General features: G+C 40.3%; 1 protein-coding gene across 16 annotated transcripts in view; it reads left to right on the forward strand.

The window, feature by feature from the left end:
• The window catches only part of NCOR1 (nuclear receptor corepressor 1), a 208,997-nt gene that overhangs the window by 177,328 nt on the left and 14,836 nt on the right, over nt 1-16,833 (forward strand). For 13 of the 16 annotated variants that reach the window (XM_055137996.1, XM_055137986.1, XM_055137989.1 and 10 more), the window contains 6 exons: nt 1,621-1,786; nt 1,988-2,481; nt 6,038-6,166; nt 6,717-6,871; nt 7,486-7,709; nt 16,576-16,716. In XM_055137996.1, coding sequence (XP_054993971.1) covers nt 1,621-1,786; nt 1,988-2,481; nt 6,038-6,166; nt 6,717-6,871; nt 7,486-7,709; nt 16,576-16,716 — 1,309 coding nt within the window. The remainder of the gene's footprint in view (nt 1-1,620; nt 1,787-1,987; nt 2,482-6,037; nt 6,167-6,716; nt 6,872-7,485; nt 7,710-16,575; nt 16,717-16,833) is intronic. The other 3 variants (XM_055137997.1, XM_055137998.1, XM_055138001.1) reach the window with 1 other exon arrangement.

A 16,833-nucleotide genomic window follows, 5' to 3' on the forward strand; every position in this document is an offset into this window, starting at 1 on the left:
TTTAGACATTCCTCAAAAAACTAGGAATTGAGCTTACATATGATCCAGCAATTCCATTCCTAGGAATATACCCCAAGCTCCCCAAAGTACAATGCCTATGTTCACTACAGCCTTATATACAATAGCCAAAATAGAGAAACAATCCAAATGCCCACAAACAGATGAATGAATAAAGAAACTATGGTACCTATTACATTGTACAATGTAATACTGCTCAGACATAAGACAAGATGAAGTTATGCAATTTATTGCAACCTAGGTGGGTCTGGAGAGTATCTGTTGAGTGAAGAGAGTCATAGGAAGGGGAACAGACTCAGAGTGATCTTTCTCCTATGCGAGTTATACAAAAACTTCATAGGGGAATATCAAAGGCCCAAAAGCAGTAGAAACAAAGAACAGAAGGTTGGTCTTTGTAATGGTCTATCTCACAGATATTTGATAAAAAATTGTTTTGAAAAAGTGGTAGAATAGGAAAATAGTTTTGAAAAACAGGCAGTGAGGCAGAAAGAATTGTGGTGGAGTGAAGCAGTCTCAACCCCCATAGCTCAGTAGAGTATTAATTTCTTTATGATCCTTAGAAAGTTGTACAAATTTTTATTTTGAAAATGGTAAACACACCAGAGTTTTAGAAAAAGTATGGTAGGTGAACATACTGCCTCATTCTTATTTTTGTTTGTTCTTTTTCCATACCCCAGTGGTACTGGGGCGGTCTGTTCAGAACCAGGAATTGAATCTGGTCTTCGGCATACAGATACTGTAGCTCTAAAGATAGCTCTAAAGCTAGCTCCCTGAGCCTATTATTGTTATGTTTGTTTCTCGATGGAATCAAGGTTAGAAACATCATAAAAAAGTAGAAATGGCAATAAATGATAACATGTTTTAGTTTGAGTTATTACTGTGGCTTTCTTTCATCTTTGATAAACTATTTTTTAGACTATTTTTTATTTTAAATGAATCACTGTGAGGTAGTTACAGACTTACAAACTTTTGTGCTTACGTTTCAGTCATACAGTGATCGAGTACGTACCCATCGCTCCATTAGTGCCCATTCTCCACCACTGATGATCCCAGTATCCCTCCCACCACCCCTACCCCACCCTGCCTCTGTGGTGGGGCATTCCCTTTTGCTCTCTCTCTCTCTCCTTTTGGGTGTTGTTTGTAGTATAGGTGTTGAGTGGTCATCATGTTTGGTCTATAGTTTACTTTCAGCATGCATCTCCTATCTCGAGTTGACCCTCCAGGCACCCTTTACTTGGTATTCCCTTCTCTGTCTGAGCTGCTTTTTCCCCCAGCATGCAAGGCCGGCTTCCAAGCCATGGAGCAATCCTCCTGGTACACATCTCTACTATTCTTGGGTGTAAGTTTTACATTCTGTTACTTTACATTCCACAAATGACTGCAATCTTTTTAAGTCTGTCCTTCTCTTTCTGACTCATTTCAATATGAGAAACTCTTACCAAACTTTTCTATCTAGAAAGGGAATAAAATGGGATATAAAATTTCTTAACTTATATTTCTCTGTTGTATTTAGCAATATTAGAAAATTACAATCCCTAAATTTTGCTGTATTCAGTTCCCATTTGTTTTGTTTTGTTTTCTTCTGTTTTGTTTTGTCTGCAGGCTCAGAACAGCCCGGCAGACCTGGCAGTCATGGTTATGTGCGCTCCCCATCTCCTTCAGTAAGAGCCCAAGAGACCATCCTTCAACAGAGACCCAGTGTTTTTCAGGGAACAAATGGAACCAGTGTTATCACACCTTTGGATCCAAGTGCTCAGCTGCGAATCATGTAAGTGTGCTATACATTTTAATTTTAGATAACCAATCTCTTGGTTTGCAGACTTTACTTTTTGACTGCATTAGTTTAAGTAGGGTAGTGATTTTTCTACCTGCTCAGTATTATCTTCTGTCTTCCCACTTCTCCCTCTCAGAAAAGCCTTTTCTTTTCATAGGTTGTGATTTGTTTGGTTTTGTTTGTTTGTTTTTATAGGCCGCTGCCTGCTGGGGGTCCTCCGATAAGTCAAAGTCTGCCAACTTCCCGCTACAACACTGCAGCGGATGCCCTGGCTGCTCTTGTGGATGCTGCAGCTTCTGCCCCGCAGATGGATGTTTCCAAAACAAAAGAGAGTAAGCATGAAGCTGCCAGGTTAGAAGAAACTTTGAGAAGCAGGTCAGCAGCAGTTAGTGAACAACAGCAGCTAGATCAGAAAACCATGGAGGTGGAGAAGAGATCTGTTCAGTGTCTGTACACCTCTTCAGCCTTTCCAAGTGGCAAGCCCCAGCCTCATTCTTCAGTAGTTTATTCTGAGGCTGGGAAAGATAAAGGGCCTCCTCCAAAATCCAGATATGAGGAAGAGCTAAGGACCCGAGGGAAGACTACCATTACTGCAGCTAACTTCATAGACGTGATCATCACCCGGCAAATTGCCTCGGACAAGGATGCAAGGGAACGTGGCTCTCAAAGTTCAGACTCTTCTAGTAGCTGTATGTATCTCAATCTCAGTTTTGCAATGTGATATCAGAGTAAAGAGTTACTTTATTCTTTAGGTAAATCAAAACAAGTATGCTATAAAGAAAATCCTAATCTTTGTAGTAAATGTTAATAGAAAAGAATTCATGGGTTAGAAGTAAAAGCAAAACTTTCTCCTCTACTATTTTTATGATTATTTAAATATCAGATTTTAAATAGACTTTACATGTGTTTTTCATGAGAAAATTCTGCTCTTTTTAAAGATGGACAGTGAAAGGGTTGAGCTCATTCCCACTCTCAGGCACCTGAGAGGTGAAAGGTGGATCCTCAAGCTCCGAGTTACTGAAGCCTGATTTCCCAGGAAGAGCATTCTAGTGTGTGCTTCAGTATTTAGACAAATACCTTCAAACTCATTGTATGATTTTTCTTAAAAGTAGATTTTTGTTTGTGTAATGCTAGGTATTCAACACAGGACTTCATACATGCTAGTCATGCTTTCTACTACTTAGATACATTCCAGTTCCTCTAAAATACAGACTTTCAAAAGACCACTTGACTATTAGTAATAGGTTTTTACATTGCTTCTTCCTTGCAAATTGCACCTTGATCAAGTCTGGTTAGTCACTATAAGGTTTACCTAAAAATCTGTATTCATATGCTGGAAATGTTACCTTACATTTATTTTACTTTTGGTTTTTAGGCTACATGTAGTGGTTCTCAGGGCATACTCCTGGCTGTATACCAGGGGATCATTCCTGGCAGTGCTCAGGGGAATATATGAGGTACCGGGAACTGAATCTGGGTTGACCACGTGCAAGCACCTTACTCGCTGTAATATCTCTTTGACTCTCATTATTTTCTTTAATTTTATTTTCTTAAGGTTGTTCATATTAATTGATTACATTCAATATTTCAACACCAGTCCCACCACAATAATTTCGAATTTTCCTACCACTATTCAAGCCTGCCTGCTACAGGCAGATGCTAGATAATTTATTTTCTATTGCTTATTATCAGATTGGAGTAATAGCACAGCAGGTAGGGTGTCTGCCTTGCACGTGGCCAACCCGGGTTTGATTCCTCCGTCCCCCTTGGAGAGCCCAGCAGCTACCGAGAGTATCTCACCCACACGGCAGAACCAGCTATCCGTGGCATATTCGATATGCCAAAAACAGTAACAATAAGTCTCACAATGGAGACGTTACTGGTGCCCTCTCAAGCAAATTGATGAACAATGGGATGACAGTGCTACAGTGCTATTATGAATATCATGGGAGGTCGTGCAGCCACTTTTGGGGCTGTGCACTCCTGGAATTCTAAAATTGTAAATGATTGGGATCCAGAGATATCTCTGTAGGGATCTAATCCATTTTGAGATTCATTTGGGAGTCTCTGGATCAAGGCTGCTAATGCCTTAAATGGCGCCCGGAGGCAATTCCTGGTTGAGATGGGAAGGGATGGCTTGTCCCCTTCTCTGCCATGTCACCCAAAGTCTTCAGTCCCTGGTCCCGTGTGCCTGGGTTTTTCTTCTGGAAGTTTGTGGCCACCGCGGGTTCATTTGGAGTCGACGGAGAGAGGATACCCTCTCCATCTGAGGTCTCCCGGTGAAATTGGCTTGGCAAGGGTCCGGAGAACTCTGGAGTCCAGTGAATCTCTGGGATTCACTGCTGAGTCTCTTGACTCTCATTTATTTTTAATTGTCTAAATACTCTGTAAAATTCCCAAAGTAACAAGTAGGTGTTTAGCTAAGCTTCTACTAATAAGTGATATTTAATACATTTCACCAGTCTTCTCTTGTTTCCATTAATGAAATTATGTAGCATTATACATGATGGGGAAAAAATGGCTTTTCACCAGCATGCAATGTGAAATTCTTTTTTATTGTCAGGCATCCACTTGCGAAATCATAATTTGGATTAAATTTGAAGTTTTTGAAGAGAAGAGGCACATTAGTAATATGTTGTTTAATTTAAAGACTTTTTTTTTTAGTTTGAGGTTAGGAAATTTCACAAAAAGGTAGTATGCATACAGAAAATTGTTAGTTGAGAAGGTTCAATATTGAGATAACTTGATCTTTGGCAGGAAGTTATTAACATGTTAGTGATCCAACCTTCAATTTACTGAATGTTGTACTACGCAGTTCTCCTCATCACTGTATAACATTTATTTTCAGTTTACCTCACAAACCAAATCTTGATCTAAGACTTTGACTTTTAGAAAACCTAAAAATAGAATGTCTGACTTTTTTAATGTAATTTTTATTATGTAATGAAATATTTATGTTTCTGAATAATTAAAAATATAAAATTACTGGGCAAATTACTTGCATAACTTAGATGTTTTTTACAGTAAGTTAGAGTACTTTTCATTTTTTATATATATTTTTCATTTCTTCCCTTCTGCTAAAGCTCAAGCCTAGCATCTTCATCTTATACCTAAGTGGTCAAGAGCAGTATGAACACATTTTAGCATCTGGTTTTTTCTCAGTTCTTTGTTGAATGTTTTGAGCTGTTCAGGATGTTTGGTGTCTTAACGGTGATGGCACAAAAGACATAACCATTTAGCTCCCCAAAGATATTTTGCATCCCAGCTGGTCTTCTGAGGGTCCTAGAATTCGGGTAACTAATTTTTATGACCTAGTCTATTAGAGGATAGTAGGAAAGAGCTGTTCAGTTGAGTAGTGGAGGAGATTGGGGTAGCCTGTAGGTAGACTTCCTTTCAACATTCTTACCTGTATTTAGGAGCTGTTGACTGCTTATACTTGCTGATGCAGGCAGGGATATCTATCCTGGGGCTTCTGACAGTTTTCATATTCTCTGGTGCAGCCTTTAGATGCAAGGAATACTCTTACAGGCCACAAGGTTCTAGCATGAGGTTTCAGTTACCAGTCCCCCATTCTGAGCTCTGAGGCCCAAGTTAGAATTGGACAAAGCTTCCTATACCCTGCTGCACAGCCCTCAGGTTTCCTTGGCATCTCAGAAAGGGCTCTTCTTTATTATAGCCTTTTTCATCTTTCACCGGGGATTGAATTATGCTTCTCCTCAGACATTCCCTGCCATTTGGGTTTATTTTCACAAAGTAAGAAGGTGCTGAAATATTATTAGCCAGCATTACTCGGTATTTGAAGAAATTATTACATATTTTCTAATCTATAGTTTTGAAGTCATAGTAATGGAAACCTTATAGTTTGAACATTTTTCTAAGAACTATCATAGAATTGAAATTATTAGAAATTATTAGAAACAGTGAATAGCAGAGATCTATTTTGTCATTTAGTGTCTTCTAAAGAATGTTTCCTGGTTATTTTCTTTTCCAGTTCACAGGAGAATGTCACAAATCAGTTCTCTATTCTGCTAGCCTACCAAGGAAGTGCTAGGGCCACCAGGGAAGTACCCGTGGCCTTGCCTGGCAGTCAGTTGAGCTTATAAATTATTCATTAACCTAGGTTCTGAGTTGTTGGTTTTTTTTTTTATCATTTGTGAGTGAAAATATGCGAAGAGATTTGAAAGTTTTGAAGTTGTGAAACATTTTTTTAAAAGTTTAAAACAAATTATTTTCTTTTACTTGAAGTATCTTCACACCGGTATGAAACACCTAGTGATGCTATTGAGGTGATAAGTCCTGCCAGTTCTCCTGCACCACCTCAGGAAAAATTACAGGCCTACCAGCCAGAGGTTGTTAAGACAAATCAAGCAGAAAGTACGTCTTTTTTAGCTACCAGTTTGTATATTTTTAAATTTGCATTTATGATTTGTTTCTAATTATTATCTGTGCAGACTATTAAGTGACTTGTTCTGTTTGGTTTTAGACTAACTTTATATTAGCTTTCTTGAGAAATAACACTTTTACGCTACTGCTGATAATATTTTTACTTTTGGTTTTTTGTTCGTTTGGTTTGTTTGGTTTTGGGTCACACCCAGCTATGCTTAGGTTTACTCCTGACTCTGCATGGAGGAATCATTCCTTGTGGTGCTTGGGGAATCATTTGGGATGCTGGGGATTGATCCCCCGTGCCCATTATGGTCCCCCAAGCACTGCCAGAAGTTATTCCTGAGTGCAGAGCCAGGAGTAACCCCTGAGCTTAGCTGGGTGTGACCCAAAAAGCAAAATAAAAAAGAAGCAAAATTAAGATAAATGAATCCTGTAGAGATATGCTCTACATTTCTTTCATGTTTCCTCCTGAATTATGTTAATCTTTGATAGTGAGTGAAAAGCAGGGGCATCCAGTAAGATCTCTGTCCTCTATTAGGTGATGCTACCAGACAGTATGAAGGACCATTACATCACTTTCGACCGCAGCAGGAATCACCTTCTCCACAACAGCAGCCTCCATCCTCACAATCAGAAGGGGTGGGGCAGGTGCCCAGAACCCATCGGCTAATTACTCTTGCTGATCACATCTGTGTAAGTTTTTTTTTTTCTTTTATTAATTCACCATGTGGAAAGTTACAAAGCTTTCAGGTTTAAGTCTCAGTTATACAATGCTCAAACACCCGTCCCTTCACCAGTGCACATATCTGTGTAAGTTTTTCTTCCTCATAAACTTTTCCCCTTTGACCATGATCAATTCCCATAGAATCACAATAAAAATGTTTAGTTTTTTTGTTTATTAGTTGTGGGAACCTAACAATAGGTTTCATTCCCCTGATCCTAAAAGAGCCTCCAATCATTAGGAAAGACAGGTAAGGAGAGTCTGCTAAAATCTCCGGGCTGAGTGTAATAGAAACGTTACTGGTGCCCACTCGAGTAAATCGACGAACAACAGGATGACAGTGATACAGTGATAGTTGTGGAATCTACTCCTGAGAGTGAGTCTCGGGTGACTTCCTGCAATGTTAGGGCCACTCCTAGTGGTGGCCACTGCCTTGAATTGCTGGGGGTTAAACTAGAGTCTCATACACACACAGTGTGTGCTCTGCTGCGTGAGTCATATCTTTGACCCAAAGTTGTCTTAGATGTTGTGTGGGATTTCCGACAAATAGTAGTGGGTTTAACCAATACTTTTTTCTCATTCATAGCAAATTATCACACAAGACTTTGCTAGAAATCAAGTTTCTTCGCAACCTTCCCAGCAGCCTCCTACTTCTACATTCCAGACTTCGCCATCTGCTTTAGTGTCGGCACCTGTGAGGACTAAAACATCAAGTCGTTACAGCCCCGAATCCCAGTCTCAGTCGGCCCACCTGCCAAGACCCGGGCCACGGGTCTCTCCAGAAAACATTGCAGACAAGGCCAGAGGAAGGTATGTTATTTTTAACTATATGTTAATTTTCTGATAGTAAAGTGATTTGAATTCACCTCCATAAAATAGAGTTAATTTCTCATGCCTGTTTTATTTTTTGCTATCATTATCTGGAAGCTATAATTAAGAAATTCCTTTGTGTTTTTGAAATAACTACTGTTTGAGTGATTGGGGGAAATTGGCACTATATTTTTTAAAATATTTTTCTTTCTTTTTTAAAACCGCTTCTGACAGTGTTCCCAGCAATGCATGGCTAAAGGTTTAGTGCTTGTCGACCACAGGGCCTACATCCAGTAGTACCCAGTGATGGGGTGCCTGTGGTGTCAGGGACTGAAGCAGCTCAGAGCTGCTAAGCATGTACTTTACCACTTGAGCTGTCTTCCAGCCACATTACCTTATCTTTTTAACATGTATTCAGAAGTTGATTGCTCATTTTAGAACAGCATGTAAATTCTGTAAACCACATGAAAGTGATTGTCAAATATTGTAAGGGGAGAGGAAGAAGTAGAAGGCAGATATATTTGCTGATCCATTTTGGAGGGGGACATCCCAACAACTTTGAATGTCACTGTGCGGGGAGGTTTGCAATGCGGGCATTTGAACACATGTGCAAGGCGTGTACTCTCCCACTTGAGCCACCTTGCTGGCTCAAATTAAATTTCTTTAAATTTATAAAGAAATTAATATATATTGATATATGTATAAATTGATATATATTATTAAAGTAGAACTATGACCTATAATGATTAGTGTGGGTAACAGCACAGGAGAGATAACTCAAGTTTTTATAACTTCCATGAAAGGGAGCTGTTTCAACTTCATTAGTTAAGAAAGGTATAAGATGATTTAGAGTTTAACAGAGAGCTAAAAGAAAGTGATTTTTTTTTTAAAGAAAAATACACATCCAGATTGGGGAGATCTGCCAGTGATAGAGCATATCTGCTCTGTGGTAGAGCATGTGTCTAGCAGGTGTGGGGCTGTGAGTTTGATTTTTCTTGTGTACTGCCCCTCTAAGCACTGCCCTGGTAGTCCATGAGGACTACCAAACTTTTTTTTTGGGGGGGTACACTCTGTGATGCACAGGGGTTACTCCTGGCTCTGCACTCAGGAATTACTCCTGGCAGTGCTCGGGGGACCATATGGGATGCTGGGGGTCAAATCTAGGTCGGTCGCATGCAAGGCAAACGCCCTACCTGCTGTACTATAGCTTCAACCCCCAAACTTTCTTTTTTTTTTTAAATTTTTTATTGGAAAAAAATTTTTTTTTAATTGAATCACTGTAAGATAGACTTACAAAGTTTTTCATGATTAGGTTTCAGTGATACAATGTTCCAGCACCCATCCTTTCACCAGTGAATATTTCCCAGTATCAGCATCCTCAGTTGCTCTTCAATTACTCCCCACCTCCCACCCCAGTCTGCCTTTATAGCAAGCATTCTTATTCTCTCTCTCTCTCTCTCTCTCCCCCTCCTCCTCCTCCTCCTCTTCCTCTTCTTCCTCCTCCTCCTCTCCCTTTCTCTCCCTCCCTCCCTTCCCCTGCCCTCTGAACATTGTAGTTTGCAATTCAGATACTGAAAGGTTATCAGTAATATTCTTTTTTTTTAATTTATTTTATTGAATCACCATGTGGAAAGTTACAAAGTTCTCAGCCTTATGTCTTAGTTATACAATGCTCAAACACCCGACCCTTCACCAGTGCCCATATTCTACCACCAAAAACCCCAGTATGCCTCCCACCCCCCCAATCCCCCCACCCCCTGCCTGTGTAATTGATAAATTTCACTTCATTTTCTCTTTACCTTGATTACATTCCATATTTCATCACAGAACTCACTATTGTTGTTGGAGTTTCCCCCCAAAAAAACCAGCCCTACTGACAAGGAAGCATCTGATAATTAGTTTTCCATTGCTAAGAATGGAGAGCTATGAAGTCTCCATAAACGGCCGCACGGTTTAGGATTTCTGTATTTTAGTATTTTAGTGATTAAGTCCAGGGAGATTTATGTTAGAAATTGCATAATTTCCCTTCCTGGGGCAGTATGGAGCAATGGCTTAGTTCACAGTCTACAGACATGGCTGCAAGCAGTTTCTGGGACCAAAAGTATCTAGCAGGCCTCCGGATCATGGTCAGTCAGCAGCAGAGTGGCTGCACCAAAGTGTGTGGCCGCTCGGGTCAAGTCTCGGCAGAGTTCGAGCCGGTATCGGCCCCGGTCCAAGACTGTCCAAGTGTCCCACTGTCCCAAGTACAAAACTCTCTCTTTTTTTTTTTCTCCTTCTTGAGTGACCAAGTTCATACCTGCTTATAATCCTCATAATATGGCGGACGCCACGCCGCTTCTCCCCGGAAAGGGGAAAAAAAAAAAAACAAGAAAGAGATATTTCCCCTTCTCTGCCAGCGTCGGGCAGTGGCTTAGTTCACAGTCTAGAGACATGGCTGCAAGCAGTTCCTGGGACCAAATAAGTAGTCTAGCTGGCCTCCAGATCATAGTCAATCAGCAGCAGAGCAGCTGCACCAAAGTGTGTGGCTGCCCGGGTTGAGTCTCAACAGAGCGTGAGCCGGTATTGGTCCCGGCCCGAGACTGCCCAAGCGTCCCGCTGTTCCAAGTACAAAACTCTCTCTTTTTTTCATTTTTCTCCTTCCTGTGCCACCAAGTTCATACCTGCTTATATCAGGAATATTCTTTTACCTATTCTTAATACTCAGTTCTTGTCCAGCGTGGTCACTCCTAGCCCTTGTTTTCCCCTGGCCATGGATATTAGCCTTCTGCTAGTGATATACACACACATATATATATATATATATATATATATATATATATTTAATATACCACAAGTGCAGTCATTCTATCTCTGTCCCTCCTTCTGACTCATTTCACTCTGCATACTCTCCGTGTCAAACCATTTATAAGCATATTTTTCCTAGTAGTTGTGTAGTATTCCATAGTGTAGATGGAATAGTTTCTTTAGCCATTCGTCTGTCCTCAAACACTCAGGTTGTTTCCAGATTCTGGCTATGGTGAATAGTGCTGCAGTGAACATAGGAGTGTAGATGGTGTTTCAGCTGTGTTTTCTTGGGCCCCCAGTGTATATTCCCAGAAGTGGTATTGCTGGGTCAAATGGGAGCTCAGTTTCTAGTTTTTTGACGAATGTCCATGTTGTTTTCCATAAAGTCTGGACCATTTATGTCCAGACTTTATGGACCATTCGGTATTCCCACCAACAATGCAGGAGAGTCCCTTTCTCTTCGTATCCACACCAGCACTGGTTGTTCTTGTTCTTTTGGATGTGTGCCGATCACTCTGGTGTGAGATGATATCTCATTATTGGTTTGATCTGCATCTCCCTGATGATTAGTGAAGAACAGTATTTTGTCATGTGCCTTTTGGCTATTTGAATCTTTTCTTTACAAAAGTTTCTGTTCATATAATGATTAGGGCAACCAATGATTGCTAAAACTATTAAGTTGGAAGGCTAACCCATTTCCACAAATGTTATCAATGGCATCATTTAAACTAACTAACCAATATTCTTTTTCCCCAAATAAACACTGTGGTTTACAAAGTTGTTCATGATGATTTGTTATGGCATCCAATATTCCAACACCAATTCTACTACTATCACCTTCCTCCAAAATAATTTATCTTATATTGCTTCTTACCACTAAATGGCTAATGGAATGATCATAAAATATTTCAGCAAAAGAAAAAAAAGTTTCTGTTCATTTTTTCTCCCCATTTTTTGATGGGGTTGAATGATTTTTTCTTGTAGAATTCAACCAGTGCGTTGTATGTCTTTGATATTAGCCCTTATCAGAAGGTTAGTGGGTGAATAACCTTTCCCATTCCTTAGGTTGTCTTTGTGTCTTGGTCACTGTTTCTGTTGAGATGCAAAAGCTTCTTAGTTTAATGTAACACTGTCGGGGAAGCACTGTAGCACTGTTGTCCCATTGCTCATCAATTTGCTCGAGCGGGCACCAGTAATGTCTCCATTGTGAGACTTGTTGTTACTGTTTTTGGCATATCAAATACACCACAGGTAGCTTACCAGGCTCTGCCATGCCACTGGATACTCTTGGTAGCTTGCCGGACTCTCTGAGAGGGGCAGAGGAATCGAACCTGGGTCGGCCACATGCAAGGTAAATGCCCTACCCACTGTGCTATAGCTCCAGCCCTAGTTTAATGTCACTGTCACTGGCACTGTCATCCTGTTGCCCCATTTATTTATCTTTGCTTCTACTTACTTGGTCAGTGGTGTTTCATCTTTGAACATACTGTTAGCTTCAGTATCGTGAAGAATTTTGCCTACATTTTCTTCCATGTACCTTATGAATTTGGGTCTGATGTTGAGGTCTTTAATCCATTTTAATCTGACTTTTATCTGAGCCCATTTTTTTTTGCATGTAGCTGTTTTCCCAACACCACTTGTAAAGAGTCTTTTCTTGCTCCACTTCATATTTCTTGCTCTTTCATCAAAGATTAAATGATCTTATATTTGAGGGTTCATGTCAGGATATTCAGCCCTATTCCACTGGTCTGTGGATCTGCCTTTATTCCAATATCATGCTGTTTTTAATTACTATCACCTTGTGGATTACCAAACTCTCACTATATACCTAGCATCACTGAGAGTGTCCTCCCCTTAGCACCACTGGAGATGACCTCTATTAAGAAAAATAGCCACCTCTATGAAGTAAATGACTGATTGGGAAAGGAAGTGGCAAATTTATAAGTATAGATGTTAAAAGTCACAGGTTTTTCTTTTAAATTTAATTTAACTTTTTAAATTAATTTTTATTGATAACACCATGATTTACAAACTTGTTCATTATATTGTTTTCTCAAGCATTTAGTGTTCCAGCACCACCAGTGTGACCTTCCCCCCACCAGTATCCCCAGTTTCCCTCCCAGTCCCCAGGCACATAACAAATTTGTTTTATATTGTTGTTCCAATAAAACTTTAGGAAATGACAAATAAATCAGAAAGTAAATCAGTAAGAGTCCATTTGTGATTACTATATGATTCTGACCTATGTAAATAAGAAAGTTAAATACATTTAATACAATATAATAAAATGCCTATTCTCATTTACATATATATTTTCAACCCTGGAATCTAAAGTCTATTACATTAAATTTTATTTTATACTTGGATCTCATTGTGGTAATAATCATGTCTCACCTGTCATTAATGACACTTTTTTTTTTTAGGTCACACCCAGCAATGCACAGGGGTTATTCCTGGCTCTGCACTCAGGAAATAACTCCTGGTGGTGCTCAGGGAACCATATGGGATGCTGGGAATTGAACCCAGGTCGGCCACATGCAAGGCAAACGCCCTACCTGCTGTGCTATTGCTCCAGCCCCTAATGACACTTTTTAAAGCAATTCCGTGCTAATAGATTTTGCAGTTTACATGGAATAGAGGCAGGAGCAATCTTGGAGTACCACTGGGTGTGACCCCCCAAAACCTGAAGAAAAGGAAATAGAAATAGAAAGAGACAGCCTATTAGGAGCCTATTAGGCTCAAATTATTTTATGAACAATTTTTATTTAAATAAATTCTCTTAAGCAAGTGGAAAAGAGAAGAAAAAGCAAAGGCAAAGAAAGGACAGGAAGCCTCTCATGATAGGAAAGCAGGGCCTCTAAGCAGGATTCCCATAAAAGTGCTCCTGATCGCTGATCATAAGGGAAATGGAAATGAATATTATAGTGTTATAGTGAGATATCCCCGCACAGCTGTGAGATGACTCACATCAGCTGCCGCAATAAGAGTTAGTGTAGGAGAGGTTGTTGAGGAAAGCCAGGAATCATGCACTATTGCTAGGAATGGAACTTAGTGCAACCAGTTTGAAACGTGCTTTGACGCATCCTTACGAAGCTACACATAGGCCAGACAGTGGTAAGGCCCTTACCTTGCATGTGGCTGACTCAGGTTCAATCCCTGGCATCCCATTTGGTCCTCTGATTCCACTAGGAATGAGTCTGTGTGTGTGTGTGTGTGTGTGTGTGTGTGTGTGTGTGTGTGTGTGTGTGTGTGTGTGTGTGTGTGTAATATATGATAATACTAGCTGGAAATGATCACTCTGAATAAGAGCTAAGTGTTGAAAGTAGGTAAAGGGATATACATGATAACCTTTCAGCATCTGTATTGAAAACCATAATGCCTAAAATGAGAGAAAGAGAAAGAAAGAGAGGAGAGATGCCTGACATAGAGGCAGACTGGGATGGGGGTGGCTTGACAGGTGGGAGGAAACTGGGGACACTGGTGCTAGGAAATGACACTCGTGGAGGAATGGGTCTTGGAACATTGTATGACTGAAACGTGATCATGAACAATTTTGTAATGTGTTATCTCACAGTGATTCAATAAAAAAAATTTAATGTATATTTTATATATATTAGGGATATAGTATGTATATTAGGGATATACGTTGTATATAAGGGATATATATCATATATTAGAGGTATATATTAGGGATATGTATTATATATTATATAAGAGATATATATTAGGGATATATATATGGGCTGGAGCAAGATATATATATGTTTATATAATGTATGTGTGTGTGTATGTGTGTGTGTGTGTGTGTGTGTGTGTGTGTGTGTGTGTGTGTGTGTGTATCTGTGCCAGGCTGTTTTCACTCAGGGCGCCCCAGAGGGGGGTCAGGTAAGAACCCACCCTGCTCCAGCCCCAGCAGCCGACCTCCACTATCCAACCACCGCCATGCTCCAGGCTGCTTTCCGGACACATTACAAGACACTTCCTACCCCTTTTTCATAATTACCACACCATATTTGATGGAGTTCAGACAGTAGGCAACAAATCATAGAGTTCACTGTCACTGTCATTCCATTGCTCATCAATTTGTTGGAGTGGGCACCAGTAACATCTCCATGTGAGATTTGTTGTTACTATTTTTGGCATATTGAATACGCCACGGGGAGCTTGCTGGGCTCTCCGAGAGGGGCAGAGGAATCAAACCCATGTCAGCCGTGTGCAAGGCTCTACCTTCTGTGCTATCACCCCAGCCCATATGTACACACACACACACACACACACACACACACACACACACACACACTTCTCAGAGAGCCCAGCAAGTTACCTAGAGTATCCTGCCCACACGGGCAGAGCCTGGCAAGCTACCCAATGCGTATTTAATATGCTAAAAACACTAACAATAGGTCTCCTTTCCCTGAACTGAAAGAACCTCCAATTGTTGGGAAAGGTGAGTAAGGAGAGGCTGCTAAAATCTCAGGGCTGGAAGGAATAGAGACGTTACTGGTGCCTGCTGGAGTTAATCGACGAGCAACGGGATAACAGTGACACAGTGACAGTGGAATAGATAAGGCCTACATATGTAGATTTTCCCCTTACACTTTGTATAAACACTAGTTTACAAAGTTGTTCATGATGATTTGTTACAGACACTCAATATTCCATCATCAGTCCCACCACCATTGTGCCTTCCCTCCACTGTTGTCTCCAGTCTTCGCAACCACCCATTAAGCCTTCTTCCATGTGATTCTCAGTAATTTATTTTATATTGCTTGTTATCAATAATTTCCTAACAGAATTATCAAAAAATGTTTCCTTAGAAGAAAGTTAGTGAAAATTGTTGTATCATACCATAGAACCAGTAAGTCCTTGCATAAAAGACTACTAAGATGTTCTGACAGGTTAAGCCTTCTGTATTTACAGTTTTTAATCAAGATTGGTTGCTTTATATGCTGCATCCCATCCAATCTGTATGCTACTAATGATATGTCAGTGTAGAGTTTGAGAGGTTGCATGATGACAAATGCAGCTGAACACTCCAGAAAGTCCAGAAATTTTAATGGAATGATACAGCTGGAATTAAATTTTAACTGGTTGGTTGGTGGCTTTGAGGTGTTTGCATGACTGCCAGGCTTCTGGAAGTGCAGGAAGATGGGGGAAGGTAGCTTATCTTGACTCCATGAAAGACAGAAGATTTCAGTCACAAAATCTGCATACCTGAATTGTTCAACAGATTAATTTCTAGGTGAGGCCTGTCCTGAGCAGTGGGGGTCTTTCCGGGAGCATGGTGGCGATTGTAGAATGTGGGAGCTATCAGCTGCCAGGGCTGTCTTTGGGCGGACACTGGGCTGACCCACTCCCCTCTGAGTTTCCCCAAAAGACTCAGCCATGTGTGGGTGTGCAGAAAAATCTTTTGCAACTTGTTGATCTTTTTCGAGATTTATTTATGAATATCTGTACCATGGCCAGTGAATGAACTTACATGGTACCAGTGATGATTCATGGGTGTGACTGCCAGGGCTTCCAAAAGTACAGGGAGATGGAGGAAGGTAGTCCATCCCAACTCCAAGTCACAGATGGTTTAAAATATGTGATTGTTTGTATCAAAAGCTTTTTTTTTTAACCAATATGGTGTGCTGAAGAAAAAGAAATTGGAGAAGACTGCTCAACCCTGTGGGTTATGTTGCGTCTTCCAATAGTCTCCTTAGAATTCAGTTTAGTACTGATGTCCTTTATTTTTAACTTAGTGAGAAAGACCTGGTAAATCATGATTCACTGATAATAAAATCCTTGAGGACTCACCAAACTGTACTAGCCAGGGTATAGTGGTGCAGAAACAGTGACCATATAGAACCAAGTGCTGCCTTCTCAGGAAACCAAGTACTCCAAACATACGTGGCAGAAGCAGCAGTAGCAATTTCTTTTTTTAGTAAAAATGAACAACAATGCAGCTTTTTTTTGTTTTGTTTTACATTGGCAGTTTTGTTCTTTGTGCTACAGTAATGACTTAACCCCTTTATCTACAGTGTACATTGTAGATGAGGCCTTGAAGCACATCCTGATACTTTGTATATTTTCATATTAGGCCTGGAAAATCCCCAGAAAGGAGCCATATCTCTTCAGAACCCTACGAGCCGATCTCTCCACCCCAGGTTCCAGTCGTGCATGAGAAACAGGATAGCATGCTACTCTTATCGCAGAGAGGATCAGAGTCTGCAGAACAGAGGTAAGGACCAAGGTGTTCCACCTGGCAGTCAGTATGTGTCTGCATATGTATGCATGTACGCATGATGGTAACACTCGGTGCCTTTTACTTTTCCTTAAAGTCCACATTCTTCTCTAT

This window comes from Sorex araneus, chromosome 5 (assembly GCF_027595985.1).
Source record: "Sorex araneus isolate mSorAra2 chromosome 5, mSorAra2.pri, whole genome shotgun sequence".
In the NCBI taxonomy this organism is placed as follows: domain Eukaryota; kingdom Metazoa; phylum Chordata; class Mammalia; order Eulipotyphla; family Soricidae; genus Sorex; species Sorex araneus.